At 50.9% G+C, this 17,408-nt stretch overlaps 1 protein-coding gene and 1 long non-coding RNA gene across 6 annotated transcripts in view; one reads left to right on the forward strand and one right to left on the reverse strand.

The window, feature by feature from the left end:
- Nucleotides 1–17,408, forward strand: part of ZFAT (zinc finger and AT-hook domain containing) — a 219,382-nt gene that overhangs the window by 66,641 nt on the left and 135,333 nt on the right. For 2 of the 5 annotated variants that reach the window (XM_019651281.1, XM_019651283.1), the window contains exon 1: nt 12,007–12,212. The exons of 1 other annotated variant lie outside the window; for it this stretch is intronic. In XM_019651281.1, the coding sequence (XP_019506826.1) occupies nt 12,194–12,212 (19 nt within the window). In that variant the 5' untranslated portion in view covers nt 12,007–12,193. Of the gene's footprint in view, nt 1–12,006; nt 12,213–14,876; nt 14,974–17,408 lie in introns of those variants that run through there. 2 more of the 5 variants (XM_019651282.1, XM_019651285.1) reach the window with 2 other exon arrangements.
- LOC109387427 (uncharacterized) lies at nt 11,015–11,822 on the reverse strand. The gene is made up of 2 exons (XR_002124996.1): nt 11,732–11,822; nt 11,015–11,580 (listed from the first exon to the last, which is right to left on the reverse strand). It is a non-coding gene; the product is annotated as an uncharacterized LOC109387427 (long non-coding RNA).

The raw sequence follows: 17,408 nt of genomic DNA on the forward strand, positions 1-17,408 counted from the left end.
CGAACTTGTTCAGCTTCTCTGGGTTTTGGGTTCCTCATCTGTTAAACGAGCAGCTTTGATTAAAAGATCTTTAGGGCCATTTTAACTCCGACGCTCTGTTAAACATCATCTTGGGAACTCTTGCAGAGAGGCCCACATGCGTCTAGACAGGGGACCCCCCTCCCCCAAACGCCCCTGTGAACGTTGAGGTGCTGATGGTAGAGAATGGACACATCTACTCCTTCAGTTCCTCCTTCTGAGTTCCAAGGACGTTCCTGGTTTTCAGGATGATAACCTGACCTAGGCCTCTCCTGTGGTCCTGTGCCTGGGGGACCCTGTGGCGTCCATGGGAGGTTGTAACTGTGCCACGTGCGTTTTAAAAAGGCAAGAGTCATGGGAAATGTCGACCCAGATGAATATCAGCAGACACTGGAGGGCGACCGGGGAAGGGAGGAGCCTGTGTCCCTGTCACGGGGGCAGTGTGGCTGGGGACATTGCTCCCTGTGGAGACCGGGGGTGCAGGGAGGAGCTGACTCTGGCCTGTGCCCCGTCACAGGGGCAATGTGACTGGGGACACTGCTCCCTATGGAGACGGGGGAAGGCAGGGTTCGCCCTCCACGGTCTCAGGATTTACGCTGTTCACTGCAAGTAACTCCTAGCCCAGACATCTCTTTCTGCTTTCTCTATGACGTAGGTGTCAGCAGTGTGTTGGGGCGAAAGGACAGGTCACCAAATCTCCGTGGCAGACCCTCCGATGTTTCAGTTTTGCAGATACCAGCCTAAATGAACTGACCCAAACCCTGTCAAAACGCAGGCGGGGTGGAGAAAATGAAAATACTAATTAGGTTTGTGAGATGTCACATTCCAAGAGTCTAATAGGAACACTGCTTTGACTATTTTAAAAGAAAGCCTAGCTATTGTCTGTTAATTCGCTTAAGCCTCCCAACAACCCTGTGCAGCAGATGTCACCATGCTTGTTTTATAAACCGGGATACTGAGCCAAAAGTCTTCGCATTTGCCCAGGGTACCAGCTTGTGAGGGTGGAGCCGGGACTACAAACCCAGGCAGGCTGGCTCCCGATCACGATGCCGCCACGAGGGGACTGGTGGGGCCTTTCGCGTTTGGAAGGAAACCGCCACTTCACTTGCGGGTCAGAATCTGAGACCTGGCAGCTTGTCCGACTCTAGTGTTGGGAAGGTGAGCTGGGTGAAATTCCAGGGGCCTCAGGGCCCCAGAGCTCACTAATGCCAATTACAGTGTCAGTGATAGTCTTGTAAAAGCTCTTTCCAGGAGGGCCAGGAAGGTCCCTGAGAAGCAGCAGGCCACTGTCACCAGGAGAAGGCAGGCCCGCAGAGGGGACATTCCACCAAGGAGGGAGTGCCCCTTGCTAACAAATGGCCGAGGCCAATCGGAACTCACACCTTTACATGGAAGCCCGTGTAGAAAGTCTGTCGCCTTTTTACACCAAACCGTGACTGAGAGAGTCTTCCTTGTAGTCGGTCATCTGTTTAGAAAGTGAATTCTTGGGACACATTTTACAGGTGTGTTTCTGTGGGTGCCTGATGGCGAGTGTGGTAGATTGCATTCGGAGTCCCGATTCTTCACCCTACCCTATGGCACACCCTTTGTCACATCTCTGTTTCCCTGCCCATTGAGTGTGGCCATGTGGCTTCCTTTGGCCAATGGGATGGCAGGAGAGACTTGAAAAGGCATTGGACGTTTCTGCTTGCTCCTTTGGCTTTTGCCATGAGAAGGACATAACTTGGTGCTCCAAGGGGAACATTGTGGCCACATGAAGCAGAGCTGCCCCAGCTAAGGTGCCCCAGTCTAGAGCAGAGACCATCCAGCCTGCACAGGTATGAACAGGCCGGCTGATCCCAGCTGAGCCCACCCCCAGAAGGCCCCTCAGGCCTGGAGCTAGGATAATAAATGGCTGTTGCTTTAAGCCACCGAGTGTTGAGGTGTTTGTATGCAGCCAAGGATAACTGGATCAGTTGTTCTTCGGTAACTCTGATTTGGAGTGCTGTAAACACACCTCGAGCTCAATAAATGTTACTGGCTTGACCATCTCATGTGGTACAAATCAGTTATCCATCCACCAGTGTGTGAGCTAGTCCACACAAATCCTTCCCCCAGACTCTTCAATGTATGGTGCATTTCTGTGCAAACAAGCTTTGAAACATGGCAAACTTTTCCTTCTCTTTCCCTCATTTTCCACGTGTCTACATTCTGGTTAAGCCCATGTCCTGAATTTGCGGTGACAGAGAGGTTGTGTGCAGTCAGCTCGTCTACTGCATGTATCTTTGTATCTGTCTGTAAATTACAGATCATCATTCTTTACAAAGGTACTAGTTGAGACGGAAACCATTAAATGGACTAGATGTGTTTTCTTATAATATTGTACAACTCTCCTGTGAAGAATATTTAAGGACTGTTTGAAAGTTTTGAATATAACAGTTAATAAAAATTCATGGATTGCCACAATTTCAAAATTGAAATGAAAAGTCCTATATTTTACCTCCCATTTTAAAAAGATTGCAAGTCAAGGAACTGGAAAAAAAATGGAATTAATTTTTAAAAGTCACAGATTCAATAAAAGAGAAGTATGTAAATTGTGTATAATTTATGTTGTAGTATTTCAGCGTAGCCATTGTGATGTGTGTGTGTGCAGGTGGATTTTCACATAGACCCTGACATTTTTAACACGTGAAAGCCTTGCTCAGGCGTGCAAGCTTCAGGAGTGGTGGTGTGAGCGGTGCAAGCCTTGAATGAGATCATTGGCTTGCGTTTCACAGGTGAGAGGAGTGGTTCCAGGTCTTGGCTTGGGGAGGTGTGTTGTGCCCGCCTACCTACTGGGCATGGGTGGCGGGTAGGAGCCCTGTGAGCCCAGCACCCTTGCCAGGGCACTGTCCTGGCCTGGGATTCGTTCTGCCCTGGAGCAGGGACTCCCACTGCAGTCCACGGAGGAGGTCCGTTAAACCCCGGAGCTTGATTATCGGTGCAGTGCTCCACATGAGCCTTTCATGACCTGCTAGGAAGAGCTTGCATGCCTGCTGTGTGCCTGCTGTGTGTATGCTTGCTGTAAATGTTTGCACATTCCATCTGAGATTTGCTTTCACTGTCCGTGCCCCCAGCAGCGAATGCCAGGGAAGCCTTTCACACCCTCATCTTCCTCCCTATGAATACCTTCTCTTGGAAGGCTGCCCAGATATATTAATACCAAAGAGAACCAGGCAGCTCCCAAAGAAGTGGGCTTAGCCTTGGCCTCAGGGAAAATATTTTATAATTAAAAAAAAACCCACAATAATACTGGAATCTCAAAAAAAGTCTCAAAACAATTTGATAGACTCACACCAGTAGTAGTAGATACAGAGGAGGTACACTGCCCCGTCCATTACTCATACCTGGCACAGCTGTCGGCTCAGCACCTGCAGACAGGAGCACCCTGTTCCAACCACAATCCTCCCTCGGCCTCCCTCTGGGGCACCTAAGCAGATGGCAGCCTGAGCCTATTTGTGGAAACCAGTGTAGGATTCTACATCTAGCCATGCTCACCGAATGCCCGCCCCCGCCCCCCGACTCCTAAGAACGGAGGTGAGCAGTCAGGCTGTAACTGAGCTGGTGAGCAGCCCTGGGTGTCATCTACTTGGACGTTTGAGGCAGCATGATGATAAAGCTCATCAGCCCCCTCCCGCATGCCACGCGTTGCTTTTTACCAATTGGCAATACCTGAGATCTCCATGGCCACTTTCTTTCAAGGTCCCCGGTTTTCTCCCGGCCTACAGCCGCAGGAACTGTATAAAGGTGCTTGTGATAGGAGTTTGGTTGTCCATCCTTCATTACATGTTGACTGCGCGTTTGTGGAGCTGCTCTCGTGTGTGAGGTGAGGGAGGCCACCTTCCCAAAGGCTCCCATGATCCTCTGGGCATGGTGAACAGGCAGTCAGCGGTGTATCCGGTTTGGGTGTAGCCGAGGGGACACTGGCGGAGATCAGGGGGCGGGAGGAGAGGAAGGTCTGGGCACTGGTTCCAGTCTCCTTTGGGTGGAGTGATGGAGAGCTGGCGGTATGTCTCTACCTGTGGCCACAGCTCTGGGAAGGTGGGCTTTTCCAGGCCGGTACACTGCCCTGGTTCAGGGTCCCAGAGTGCAGTCCCTCCCGTGCCTGCAGGCCTCGGCAGAGGGGACCTGAGGCACTGGGTTATCTTTTTGACTTTCTGAGACCCTGGACATACCTTTGTAAAGAGTCCCTTTATTAAACTCTCACTAATTGCGCCATGTGAAGGTGCTATCTAGTTCCTGCTGGGGCCTCGCCTGCGAAGGTGCCGGGCTGTAGAGCAGCGTGAGGAGGAGGAGGTGCAGGTACTCTGTAGGGCTAAGGGAAGTGTCTGCCGTGCTGGCTGTAGAGGGTCGACCAGTTAGCTCAATCAGAATCCTTGTTGTCCGAGAACCTCACGAGCAGTGTGCACACCTGGCTTCTCAAGGGTTGTATATTAGTTGGCTAGGGCTGCCATAACAGACACCACAGACTGGATGGCTTCAACACAGAAATGTATTTTCCTCACAGTTTTGGAGGCAGGCGGTCCGAGATCAAGGAGTTGGCATGTGTGCTTTCATCCTGAGGCCTCTCTCCTGGGCTTGTACGTGGCCATCTCCTCCCTGAACCTTCCCACGGTCTTCCCTCTGTGCGTGTCTGTGCCCCAATGCCCTCTGCTAATAAGGACACTGGTCATGTTGGGTTAGGACTCACCCATATGACCTCATTTTTCCTTAATTACCTCTTAAAAGGCCTATCTTCAAATACAGTCACATTTGGAAGAACTAGGGGTTGGAAGGCCACAGTCGAGTCCGTGTTATAAGGGCTGTAAGCCCCTCAAGGTCAGGGTCAGGGTCCTTTTAGCCCTGGGGTACTTGTAGTATCCCCCGGCGTCCGAGTCCTGCTCTGTCAGTGCTGCTCTCGCTGCGCCATCTTAAACAACCCCTTCCCCTCAGCTCCCTCATCTGGAAGTGAGAGCCTGGCTCTCAGCATGTGTCTTCTGGAGGTGCACGAGGGGCCATCATGGCTCTTGCCTTGTTGGCGCTTTGGGCCAGCGGTGCTTTATCCAAACAGCTGTCACGAGGGGGCCGGTCAGGTGAGAGCGTGTGCAGATCATCTTTTGTCTTTGGTTGGGGCTGCGGAGGGACAACCCAAAACAGCCACCTGAATGATTAAGCTGACAAGGAGAGTTGCCTTCGAAGCAATAGGGCGACCCCTGCTTTCTCATATTCTCGCCTCCCTCCAGCCAAGCGTCCTGTGTCTGGCGTGCTCTCTCTCGCCCCTGTGCCTTTGTCCAGGCTGCCCCTTCTGCCTGACGCACTCTCCCCGTGGAACCGCCCAGCTGCTCTTGAGCTATGCCTTCTAGCGGTCTCCCGTGACCCTTCAGGCTGGGTCATGTCCCCGGCTGTCGCGCCCATGTACAGTGCATTCATTACACTCATCTCCCTGTGCATCAGCCCCTCCACCGAGGGCTGAGACCTGGAGGACAGAGCCCGCGACCATTGATGTGCATCTTTAGAGCGCAATCTTGGCCCCTGTGGGCACTCGGTAAACGCTTCAGGAGGAAATGAACGGCACGCCCCCTTTTTCATGATGGAGCCCTCCCAGCTGTCACTCAGCGAAGACGCTGACAGCTCTTTCGTTCCCTCGCACTGCACAACGGTCAGCTCCCTTCCAGCTTCTTCAGATCATCGTGTGGAAGGAGAGGGTGTAAGAGGTGAGTCAGGCCCTGCCGCTGGCCTGTAGGAGCACAACAGGGGAGGCAGGTGTGTGAGCAGGTATGGCACAACCTGTAAGAATCACGAAGACGGTCTCTGCGAGGCACTAACTCTGCCTGGGATGTAAAGAGGGCTGCACAGAGCAAGGCACATTTGGTTGGGGTTTTGAAGGATGTAAAGGAGCCCAACAGGTGGAGAAATGCAGGAAGCATATTCTGGACACATGCAAAGGCTCCGAGTTGTAAAAAGGCCTGATGCCTTTAAGAAAGGGTCAGCCGTTAGCTTGCCTGGTTTGACATGAAGCAGCTACGTGCACTGTAAACAGCCGAGTGGGCTAGAACATTCGTTTCCTCTACTCTGTGTCTGACACTTGCACCAGCCTGTGAGCTCTTTGGTTTGGGCTGAAAAGGTATGCGTGAGAATTTTATTAAAATGGGACATCTCTTCCTTCCTGTCGCTCCAGCATCAGTGACTGAAGCAAGGGGAGAAAGTGGGCAGGCACAGCAGTTGGCATTTGAACTTGGGTCCGCCGTTAGAAGAAGAGTAGCCGACCGTTTGCAGTGGGGCTGTGACGCCGATGGCGTATTCACCAGACACCCAGTGGAAACCGGGGTGGGGGACACGTGCGTGCCCTGGGGTGGAACAAAGCTGGCAGAATGAGCGGAATGGGGCGTCTCACGGTAAAGATGTGGGCCAGGCGGCGCGGGGCGCAGGCTTCCTCTCCTGCCGCTGCTCACACACCACGCTCCCAGCTAAGCTCCCCAGCCTGCCCGTCCTGTACACTCCACAGGCACGCGGATGGAAAACAGCTTCCCCCCACCATCCACGGCTCACCGCTATTCCCCGGAGAATACTTCTTAGGGCCCGAAGTGGATGATGGAGGGGTCGTGCAGAAAGGCCTGGGCTAATTGTCACGAGGCCCTGTTTCTGGTCCCAAGGTTACAGCTGTCTGTGTGGCATTGGGAAAGTCCTTTAACCGCTTTTGTTTGCTGTTCCGTCTTCTTTAGAATGAGGCTTTTCTTCGCGCCCTCCCTACTCCACAGGACCGCGGCGAAGACTGTGTCAGAGGATGGACATGGAAAAGGCTAGGAAACCTCTAGAAGGCCGGGCCCATGTTGTCACCACTGTTGGTTACCTTGGGTTTCTTTTCCACCCATGTTGGCCCCAGCAGGGAGATTCACTTCTACAGCCGCCGTCCCTGGTGATCATATTCCCTGGGCCCACATAGTGTATGTGGTCTGACAGTTGCACACTGGACTAAGAGCTGGACAGAACCATGGACTGGGGACTCTTCAGGAAAATGCCTGTTTACGGCCGCCTCCAGTGTTGGCTGCACGACTCGCCGACATCCTGCACAACTGTTCACGGACAGCAGTGTGCTCTGCACGCTGCCCCCGGCCATTCCAGTGCTCGCTGCTCTCCCAGCGCTCACCTTATCTCCACGTCTCTAGCAGCCTCAGTCTTTGCAGCAGCTGCTTTGGTGTTTCCATGTTTCGATGAACCGTCCACTGAACCGGCCCTCCGGTCATGGACACCCAGATGCCCATGCTCTTTCGAAATCTGTTTTTCCTCTTTTTTGAACATCTAAAATGGTGATGGTAACGGTAACACGGCAGCCCCCAAAGAAATGTTGCATTATGCACAGTTCCTTTTCCTCCCCACTGGGTTCACCCCTAGTGTTCACCCCCTCCCCAGCACCTCATCCTTTCTCCAACAACTGTGGGCTCACCTGGTTTTTCGCCCTTGTTGCTGGGACCCAAGGCAACCCCCCCCCCCATTTTTTTTCACGGGCCAGTTCCTACTACTTGTACTTGGTTTAAAGTCAATCTATTGCACTTATAAATGTATTAACTTTTCTCTAAACCATTTAAACGCTGATCAATGATAAAACAAGACTTAAAACCTTACCGATAAATACAGCCTTAAACACTTACCCACTTAGTCCAATTATCCTTTTTTCAGTATGAGTTTAATATAATTTCTCCTGAATGCTTTAAACACCTTAAAAAAAAACAAAAGCTTTTACTGTATCCATACCTAAGCCTATTTGTAGAAATCTTAACTATTGTTTTGACCAATTTCTTTGTGGTATTTATTATACAAAACTTTTTTTTTTCCCTTTTAGGATTGCAATATCACACCCACAAGAGAAAGAGTATCTCCTTCCCAGGTGCATCAAAATCACAGCCTGTGGGTCATTTTGGCTGATGGGTTTTTGGTTAGAACACGGAATCCTTCAAGGTGACTTAAATGGCAGCAGGTGTGCTCGTCAGGGCTCTCCCCTCACATTAGGTTCCTCTGCTGTGTCAACAGCACTTATAAGCAAGTTCTTGCCACCTTTACATCCATGTCCATGAAATCTTGGGTACATGATGCTTTGCCTCAGTTTACAGTTAACTTCATTACGCACCATTAGCATTTCGTTTTAATTAGCAGGGCCATATGGCAGTTTAATCTGTTGTCATTCTCCTAGGACATTTGGCTAATCCACTAACGTGGATTAACCCACTAACCAATCACTAAACCCTCTTTCTACCTGATTTGTGAGGTCACTGGTCTTGACCTGGCCCTTCCTGGTTTTGGTACAGTTCCAACTCTTTCTGGAAATCTTGGACTTACTCATAGTAAGCTTATCTGCTCTTCTCAACTTACACAGATACAGCATTTCATAAACAGATATACGGAACTTCAAGTAAAAAACAGAACCCTATATATGCCAAATTTACCTACTTTTACTAACATAACCCATTTTTTCCTGTTGAACTGCAACTAGCATTGTAACTACACATTTATCTTTTTGTCTTTTCGTATACATAGTATTAACTTTTCCTTTGTAATCATAAAGGACTCATGGCTTTTCATAGACTAAACAGTTACACTTTGTGACATGCAAGCTATCACGACCTGACCAGAGGGGCGCCCTTTCTGTTTTCAGCTGACTCCTTGGTCTTTTCAGCAATAACCAAGCACTTTTTGCAGCATCCTGGTTTTCTGGCACTAGCAAGATGTTTCAGGCTTTTCTGATTTTCCACGCTCTCAAACGGGGACTCAGCCTCTTAGAAGGAGCCCTGGCTACTGCTAATGAAATATACGACTGAGATCAGTATATGGGTTGCGGAGGGAACAGGTGGGCTGCTGATGAGATGGCACTCTATGGCCCCTAAAAAGACAGAACTAGGAAAGATGGTTCTTCCTAAGGCTATAATTATGTTCACAAGTGAGATTGCTCATACTGTTCTAACATTACTATACCCGTTTCTACAATTTTAAACAGACTTTTCTCTACAATGCCTATTTAGTTTTGACACTTCCCTCAGACTGCGATTATCCCCACCTCTGAGGCTATCATTGCTGTGTGCCTCAAGGATCATTGTTTTGAGGTTGCCCATACATATCCTTTCTCCAAATCTGCTTTCAAGAAAGCATCTTAGAAAAATATGTGTATAAATTATTGTTTTCATGTAAATGTGTATTCATCATATAGCTGTTAGATATCATTATAAAATTATTGACAAAAATATATTCAATCATGTAACTTGATTATTGATTATATAACTAAATGCCATTTTGTGTTGGTAAGTTTATCGACACAAATTCATTGACATGTGGGCTGTGAGATGCTGACTGCTGGGAGGCTGATCCCCTCTCGGAACCATCGTTGAAGCAGGATGCCATTCATTATATCACTTTGAGCAATTTATATTTAATTCTAATGCCTCTTCATTAATTGCAGGCATTTTGAGATATTACTGGCAAATGAAAAGAATAAAGATGTTTGCCGATTGAAACTGTGCAGATCACCCAGCAGAGGGATGGACGGGCCAAGGGTGGATTGACCTCTCCATCTGCAAATCTGGTCCCTTGGACACGGACTTAGTCATTTCTGTACACCTGTGGCTAGCACACGTTTCGGTGACAACAGGTGCTCAGCGACTCTTCTTCAAGTAGAGAAGGAAGAGAATGCCTTGGAAACAATGGAGAAAATCATAGCTGTCCAAATAGCCCAAGACCATCACCCCGAGGCCAAAATTGCTTCTTTAAAATTTGACTTTGATAATATTCTGAGGTAACTGGGTTTTCAGACAAATTTTCAATTGCTTCATTTCCAAAATTCATTTTGGTCATAACATCCAGGAGCAATCCATCTGCTAATCAATAAATAACATTTAAATGCTGCTGCAAGAAAGGCAACCAGCACAAAACCAATATTGTCAGCAACCCAGAACAACTCTACTCTCCTGACAGAAATTGATTTGCAGCAAAATAGAGATTATTGTAAATATTTATAGTTCTAAAAGGAAAAGCTTATCAGTGCAGCTTTTTAAGCAGCTCATTTCCAAATGAAAGACTGCTCAAAATCCTCCTTGTGATGAGGATGTGGTGGGCGTGTCACAATAAGCCTACCATGGCCTTGGCATTTGTTCTTTTGGGGGCGTGGAGGGTGGTCTGGGCACGTCCGGGATGGCGGCCAAGTGGGAAGAGTGATGGGCATAGAGACCAGTTCCACTCCTGGGTCTTCACTGACTTGCTGTGTGATCTCAGAAAGCCACATACCCTCTCTGAACAATCCCTTCCTAATCTACAAAAGAACAATAATCCTGTCTGTCCAGTTTAACCTCCTACTTGTGAGGATGAAATTGGGGGCGAGGGGAAGAGATCTCTCTGAATATACATTTAATGGACTGAGCACATCTGGGGTCTTAGAATGACTCCTTATCTCCCAAGAACGGGATTGGGGAACAAGGCAGAAAGTCTCCTGAGAAACCAGATGCACCCACCTGAAGCTCAGTGTCCATGGCGGTTTTACTCCTGACGAACAAGTGACAACGAGAATGAGTGTGTTCAGTTAGTAACACTGCGGTGCAGCGGGCAAATGAGGATGAGAAATACCCGTACCTACGTCACGCTGCTCCTGTGCTGATGAGCTCAGGAAAGGGCTGTGCACACCGACAGAGGCGATGGGTGTGGGGCCTGCAGGTAAGTGGCGGCACAGCTGTGGGAACAAAGGGCTTGCGCTTCAGGGCTGTCTGAAGGAGAATTTCTTGAAATTGAGCAACAACAGAGGGGAGGTCATTCCAGGAAAAGACGGAACAAGCAAAGATGAGCACTTGAGGAAAACCATGAAAATAAATCAGCGTTTCCCAAACTTCTCACCTGAGGTTCACTTGTATGGCCTTTTTTTTTTTTTTTGCCTTGTCTCTGCACCACATGTACTATTTAAGCTAATTTTTAAAAATGTACATAAGTTGTATTTAAAAAGAAAACTTTGTATTACTACCATAAATGAAAAAAACCACTATCATTTATTTTGAGCAGAAGATAACCTTAAAAATACAAGCAACACGAAACTCATTGATTTTTTTTTCAATAAATAGCTGTCAGGCTCAGTTCCAGCTTCCGGGGCTAAAGGGGTGACTAGGAGGGACAGAGGCAAGCAATTCGGATAAATTAGTGTCCAATAGTAACAGACAATGAAGAAAATAAAGTGACTTAGGGTTACTTTAGATGCGTTGGTCAGGGAAGGCCACCTTGGAGATGTCATGTGAGCAGAGATCTGAAGGAAGTGGCAGCATTAACACCATAACATCCAAAACAAAAACAAGGTCATTACATCTCAACATAATGATAGACACTGCTGCCTGCAGGAGGCTGTGTGTGGGCCAGGAGGGAAGGGAGCAGGTGTCAGGCGTGCACACACTCAGCTGCGACTTTCTGCAAGACCATCAGGCGGGCAGAGGCCAGGCAGTCCCTTTCTGGGGCTGGCTGCAGGTTGTTTCATTCTGTCTGCACCGACACATCATCAAGGCGGGTACCTCCAGTGGAAAGCATCCCACTTTGGGAAACTGCAACCTGAGAGGGAGGCAGGCTGTAACCACCCCTATTAACACATTGGTAAACTGAGACCAAGAAAAGTTAAATCGCTGTCCCAGATTAGTTAGTAAAGGGCAGAACTGGGCCACGAACCCTAAAATATTCCATGTCCAGCCCGGTGGTTTCATACCATGTGGGTCCAAGGGTGGGCTGGCAGGTAGGTAGGTTCTGTCTCAGGCATAACTAGGAAAACTTCCAGTCCTGCGATCCGTATTCCAGGCCTTCAGATACCCGCTTCTCAGGAGTGGTTCAAAACGCGGAGCGGCGGAATCACGGAGCGGGATCCAGAGCGCGGCCGCTGAACAGGAGCATGCGCACTAGCCCGAACCAGCCTGGCCGCGCTCGGCGCTGGGGGTGGTTCACCCTCGGCTGACGTCCGCTACGCCGGCGTCAGCTCCCGGTGCAGAGGAGGGCGAAGACTCCATCCGCCATGTTGGATGCCGCAGATTCGCCATAACCTCGCCGGCTCTTTTCTTAAAAAAATAAAAATACAAAGCGAAGCATCAGCGGGGCACCCCGCCTTCTCGGTCGGCACGGGAGAGGGCCCGGGAGGACCCGAGGCTTTTTTTTCCTCCGCGGCGGGGGCGTTGCCATGGAGACGCGGGCGGCAGGTGAGCCGGGCTGGGGGTTGGGGTGGGGAAGAGGTGGGGGTGGGGCGCGGCGCGCGGGAAACCGCTTCGAGTTTGGAGTCGGGAAGAAGCGCGAAGGCCTCCGAGCGGCGGAGGGATCCGCGGCCTGGGGCGGAGAGCGCACGTAGCGGCGTCCTTCGACAGCACGCTCGGTCGCTGGCAGTATCCCGCCGCCTGGGGTTTTTATTTGGGGAAAAAAAAAAAAAAGTAACAAGGGTGCGAGAGCAGTGCGCGCGCGTGCGCCGGCCGTTTCTAGGACAACGGGCAGGGCTGGGGCGCGCGCCAGCCGTGGGTCGCTGGCTTCCGCATGGGCGGGAGGTTCGAGTCCCGGCGCTGCCAACTCTTTGGCTGAGCGCATGTGCCTCCGTCTCGCCTGGCCTCAGTGCCCTCCTCTGTGAGTGGGCAGCTCCTTTAGACCCAGGTGCTTGGCCAGGATGCCTTGAAGGGGCAGGGTTCCACCGAGCTGCTGGAGGAAGGATTCTTTGTGTCCTATGGGGGGGTGCAATAAACGCGAGGGGTAAGCGTTGCTGCTGGTGACTGTGCAGCCCGCTGTGGTCCATTATAATTTGCCCTCTACCTGCGGCTCCGCTCTGTGGGGCCTTGCTACCCACCCCTTAAAGTTAAGCTTAAATGCCTCCTCCTCCAGGCAGCCCTCGCTGGCTTCTTGGGTCTAAGCAGCCACCCAGGAGGCTGGACGCAATAGCTTGATCGGCCTTTCACGTAACCCCAGATCCAAGTCCCTTAACCTTAAGCGTGGGGTCCCTTCATTTGTAATTAACAATGGCTTCCACACGCCAGCACTGACCGCCCACGTTTTGCCGCTTATGTCTCCCAACGACTCATAATTCCTGAGTCGTTTACTGATGAGGAACAAAGGTTCGGGAGAGGTCAACTTCCGTTTTGAAATGGCAGAGCAGGGGCTTTCCAGATGAACTTCCCCAAATTAGGGATGAAGTCCCAATGCCTGCCCCTAGGAAGTGCTCAGTCTGTGTTTGTTGAATGAATGAGTGAGCTAACAGACCGCCTCCCGCCGCTTCCTTCCCAGCCGTCAGGTTCTCTTGCAGAGCCCAAGGCCCTTTCTGAAATGCACACTTAACGTCCCCAGGGGCTCTTTCTCCGCGATGGCCCCTCTCCAGCGTCAGCTCCTGAGCCCGAGCCACACAGAAGCAGCTATCTTGTCTCCGGAGGAACACACCCGGAGCTTATGTTTGGTGCCACGTCCCCAACCCCAGGCGCCACCTGTCTTGGCTTCTTCAATTCTAGCCGACAGCTTTGCACGACGCCCCCTACAGGCCAGGCAGGGACAGAGCCGTTGAGGTGGCGTTCCAGCCCTCAACCCCACGTTGTGTCTGATTGAGGCGTGTGTGTGTGTGTGTGTGTTATGGGGTGACCCAGCGGACCCCCAGCCTGCGTCCTGGGTCAGGGCCCTGAACTAGTCCGGCGTCCTTTCTTATGTTGACGTAATAATGTCCAAACATGTTGAACATTTTTAATAATAATATATTTGAGCCACACAGACTCTCAACAGGCTGAGGAAAAAGGCTTCCAAGAAATGACCGTTGTCAGCTTCCTTTATGTGCCTTTGGAATGAAGGAGAACTTGAAGAAGGTTACATGAAGGTGGGAGAAAGCCAGGCTAGGGTGGGATTACAGGATACTTAGCAAGAGATTGTGTGTTCTCCCGAGGGTGGTCACCCTTTAGGAGAAGGGCCGCATGCTTTAAAGGGAGGGGTCTGATAGGGGACATTTCAAAGGTGCATTAACCTAGACGCAGAAACAAGGGGCAGGGTTTGCTTGAGGCAACGATCAGCCTGTTATGAAAGAAGTGACCTGCCTGGGGTGTGATGACCGACCGTGACCTGCTCAGTTAGGAACCTGTGATCAGATCGCCCTGTGAGGTTCCTTTCGTGGAACCCCTTATTCGCCCACACTTAGAGTAACGACTTCTGATTTGGGGCCTCCCCTCTCCCAAGCTGCTCAGCCACCACCAGGACACAGAGTGGACTGCCCACCTCTTCTGGGGTGGACTGAACAGTTTCAAAAAGGAAACTTGGGCATTTGTACTTTCCTTCACTTTCCAGCTATTAAAAAAAAATGAGAAAAGAAATCATAGTTTTCAGTGTACCGCTGTCAGCTAATTTCTGAAGTGTCTCCTGTTTTGCTTGGTCGGTAGGTTAATTTAGGAAGGCAGCGCAAAACTGCACGATGGGGCTGTATATGGCCAATGAGGCCCAGATTTTAGGTGGAAAGGTAGCTGAGGTGCTCATCTCTGTAAATTGGAGAGTTTTGGTTTTTTTTTACCGCATTGTTCCCTTCTTAACTGGTTTCTCATTCACCTTGGGAAATCGCTCCTGTGTCTTTTCTTCCTTTACCATATAATTTATGTAAATTTTCAAAGATGGCTATCCTTAAGTAGAATTGAATTTCTGCCTAGGGCAAGGGCAGCCGTGAATTAGATGTATTAAGAATACTCTCCTTAATTGTATCTCTTTTTTATAGATAGTTCCATGCAGGCTGCCTCTGAAAACCTCCCAGTCTAGATGGGCTGATCTAATTGTGTAGAAGGAATTTAGCCTGGAGTTAAGTTTTCTCTTGGTTCTCAGCTGTTTATCCTGATAAACTTTCACTGTCTTTGACATTTCTCAAGGGCAAGTGTCAGCTTTAAGGGCTGGGCCTGTTGGGCCAGTGGAAGGAACCGTTCTCTGGGTCCAGAGATCTGCGGCTCACCAGATCCCCGGCCTGAGGTGAGTCCCGTAAATCTCGGAACCCTGCCCCTCCTGCAGGAGGAGACACGGTGTCTAGTCTCCGAGGGGCAGGGTGCAGTGTGGCCGGCACTGTGGTCCTTCCCTGCCTGGACCCGGCCTCTCCATTGCACAGCTCAGCACATTGTCGTCCACTCGCTTATTGGAAACATTTGTGGATGGGAAGGTGGGAGAGACTTGATTAATTTTTTAAAAGAAAAACAAAACTAATCTGAAAGTGAAGCAAATAGAGACATATTAAACATTTATCACAGTTTGAAGTTGCCTCCCCTTTTTTTCCCCTCAAAGGAACAAAAACTATATAGATAATTGAGTTTGCTGGTAAAAAGGTTATGCTGGGCATATTAATGTGAAAACGGGGATTTTCAATTGGGTAACAGACTTTTCTTTGTTCTTTTAAATCATGGAACAAAGGGACCTGCACACAGGTAAACCCTGGAATCTGGCACCTGTGTGCCCCAAAGTGGGTCTGGGCCGAGGCCTGATGGGCAGGGCAGGGACCTGGCTTCAGAGGCAGTCTCTGGCCTAACTTGGGACCCTGGGGGATGAGGGGCCCAGCTCAGCCATGACGCCTTGAGCCACGGACCAGGAGGCTTTGTGGGGAGTGTTGGGGAGCGCGACGGTCTTGGCCATGCTGGCCTCCTGGAGGGCCTTGTAAGTCAGCCCCACGGCCTCTGCTAGGGCCTCCCTGGTGTCACACACGGTCTTTACGCCTCTGCCAGCGGCCACCACCTCTCCACCCGTAAACACTACTTCCTTTTTTCACACACCCCCACCCCTTTTTGTTAAATTACCGAGCAGATTTTCCCGGTTCACCTAAGTGTTTGCACCCAGAGCTAGAGACGCTAAGTCGAATATGACACGTTCCCCCTTGGGGCTCTGCCTCAGTCCTCGCAGTGGAAAACCGATTCCTTTAGGAGAAGGCGCCAGGTGCTGTGATGGAAGGAAGCCTGAGGATTGAGGGCTTTAGCGGGGATGCACTGGGCCTGGGAGGGCTTTCCTGAAGGAGGAGACGCAGGAGCTGGACGGGCAGGGTGGGCAGAGGTACCTGGCGGAGGGGGCAGTGGTGCAGAGGCTCAGGTGTGACTCGCCCGCAGGTGTCTGGGTGAGCCCTGAGGCCAGCGGCCGGGGTGGGGGCGCTGGAGGTGTGTGATGACGGGTCTTCGGAGCAGTGGGCAGCTGTTGGGACTTTATTATGAAAGCTTGGAGGGCAGAAGGATCACAAGGCCAGCAGTCGCCTGAAGAGCCTTTTGAGGTGTCATTTAATACAGTGACATGCGCAGACCTTAAGGGGACAGTTGGACCCTTACAGCATAACCACACCCCTAACCATGTGTGAACTTTGTCATCACCCCACAACGTTCTCTCCTGCTCCCTCCACCCAACCCCCGCCCCTCACTTTAGCAACCACTAGTCTGAGCTCCATCACCGAAGATTAGCTTTGCCTTTTGTGGGACATCGTGTCATCCTTTTGCATCTGGCTTTTGTCACTCAGCACAGTTTTTGAGGTTCAGTATTTTGCTCCTTCTGTTGCTAATCGCGTCCTGTGGTGTGGACGTGCCACGGGGTTGTTTATGTGACACAGTGTTTGGCTCTTGTGAACAAAGCCGCTGTAAACATTCTTGTACAGGCTTTTTATAGACAGCTTTTCATCTCTCTTGGGCAAGTAAATGCCAAGTAATGGGATTGCTGGGCTCTCGGGCAGAGCTACGTTTCGCTTTTTGAGGAACTTCCAAACCGCTTTGCAGAGCAGTTGTCCACTTTCCGCCCCGTCAGCAGTCAGGGCGTCCGGCGTGCTCCGCCCCCTCGCCCAGGCCTGCTCCTTCGTCTGTCCTAGAGGGCATGCATGGCCCGCGTTCAACTTGCGTTTCCCTGATGACCAGTGAGGTTGTGTTTCTTTGAATGCCAGAAAACAGGGTAGAGTCAGGAGGGCCAGCGTCGTGGTCACTGCCGCCCGGGGTGGCTAAGGGGCTTAGCAAAGCCTTGAGGGTGAGGCCTGAGCCCTGGCCAGCCAGCAGTCGGCTGGAGCAGGGAGGAGCCCGGCTGGCCTGAACCCCTCAGGGGTGGGAAAGTCACAGCCCAAACCGCCACGTGAACCCCTGCGTCCTCACTTCTTCGTTGTCCAGGGTCAGGCCCGAGCTCCTGAGCCCAGGCAGCCCGCCCCACCCTGCCATGCAGCTGCCCGAATCTGGGGTCCCGCTGCCCATCTGCCTCCCCTGCCTCTGCCTCGTCCCGGCTGGGTGTCCATGGGGCCCCCGGAAATGTAGACTCTGGAAAATGACCTCGGCTTTGGAGTGTCAGAGACCTAGCTTTGCATTTTGGCCCCCCCACGTGACAGGTCTTCTGACTGCTTTGGGCCTCAGGTTCCGTTTCTGTAAAATGCGAGCTAAACAGACCTCGTCTCGGGTTTTTCTCTG

Source organism: Hipposideros armiger, unplaced genomic scaffold (genome assembly GCF_001890085.2).
Source record: "Hipposideros armiger isolate ML-2016 unplaced genomic scaffold, ASM189008v1 scaffold_157, whole genome shotgun sequence".
NCBI classification, from domain to species: domain Eukaryota; kingdom Metazoa; phylum Chordata; class Mammalia; order Chiroptera; family Hipposideridae; genus Hipposideros; species Hipposideros armiger.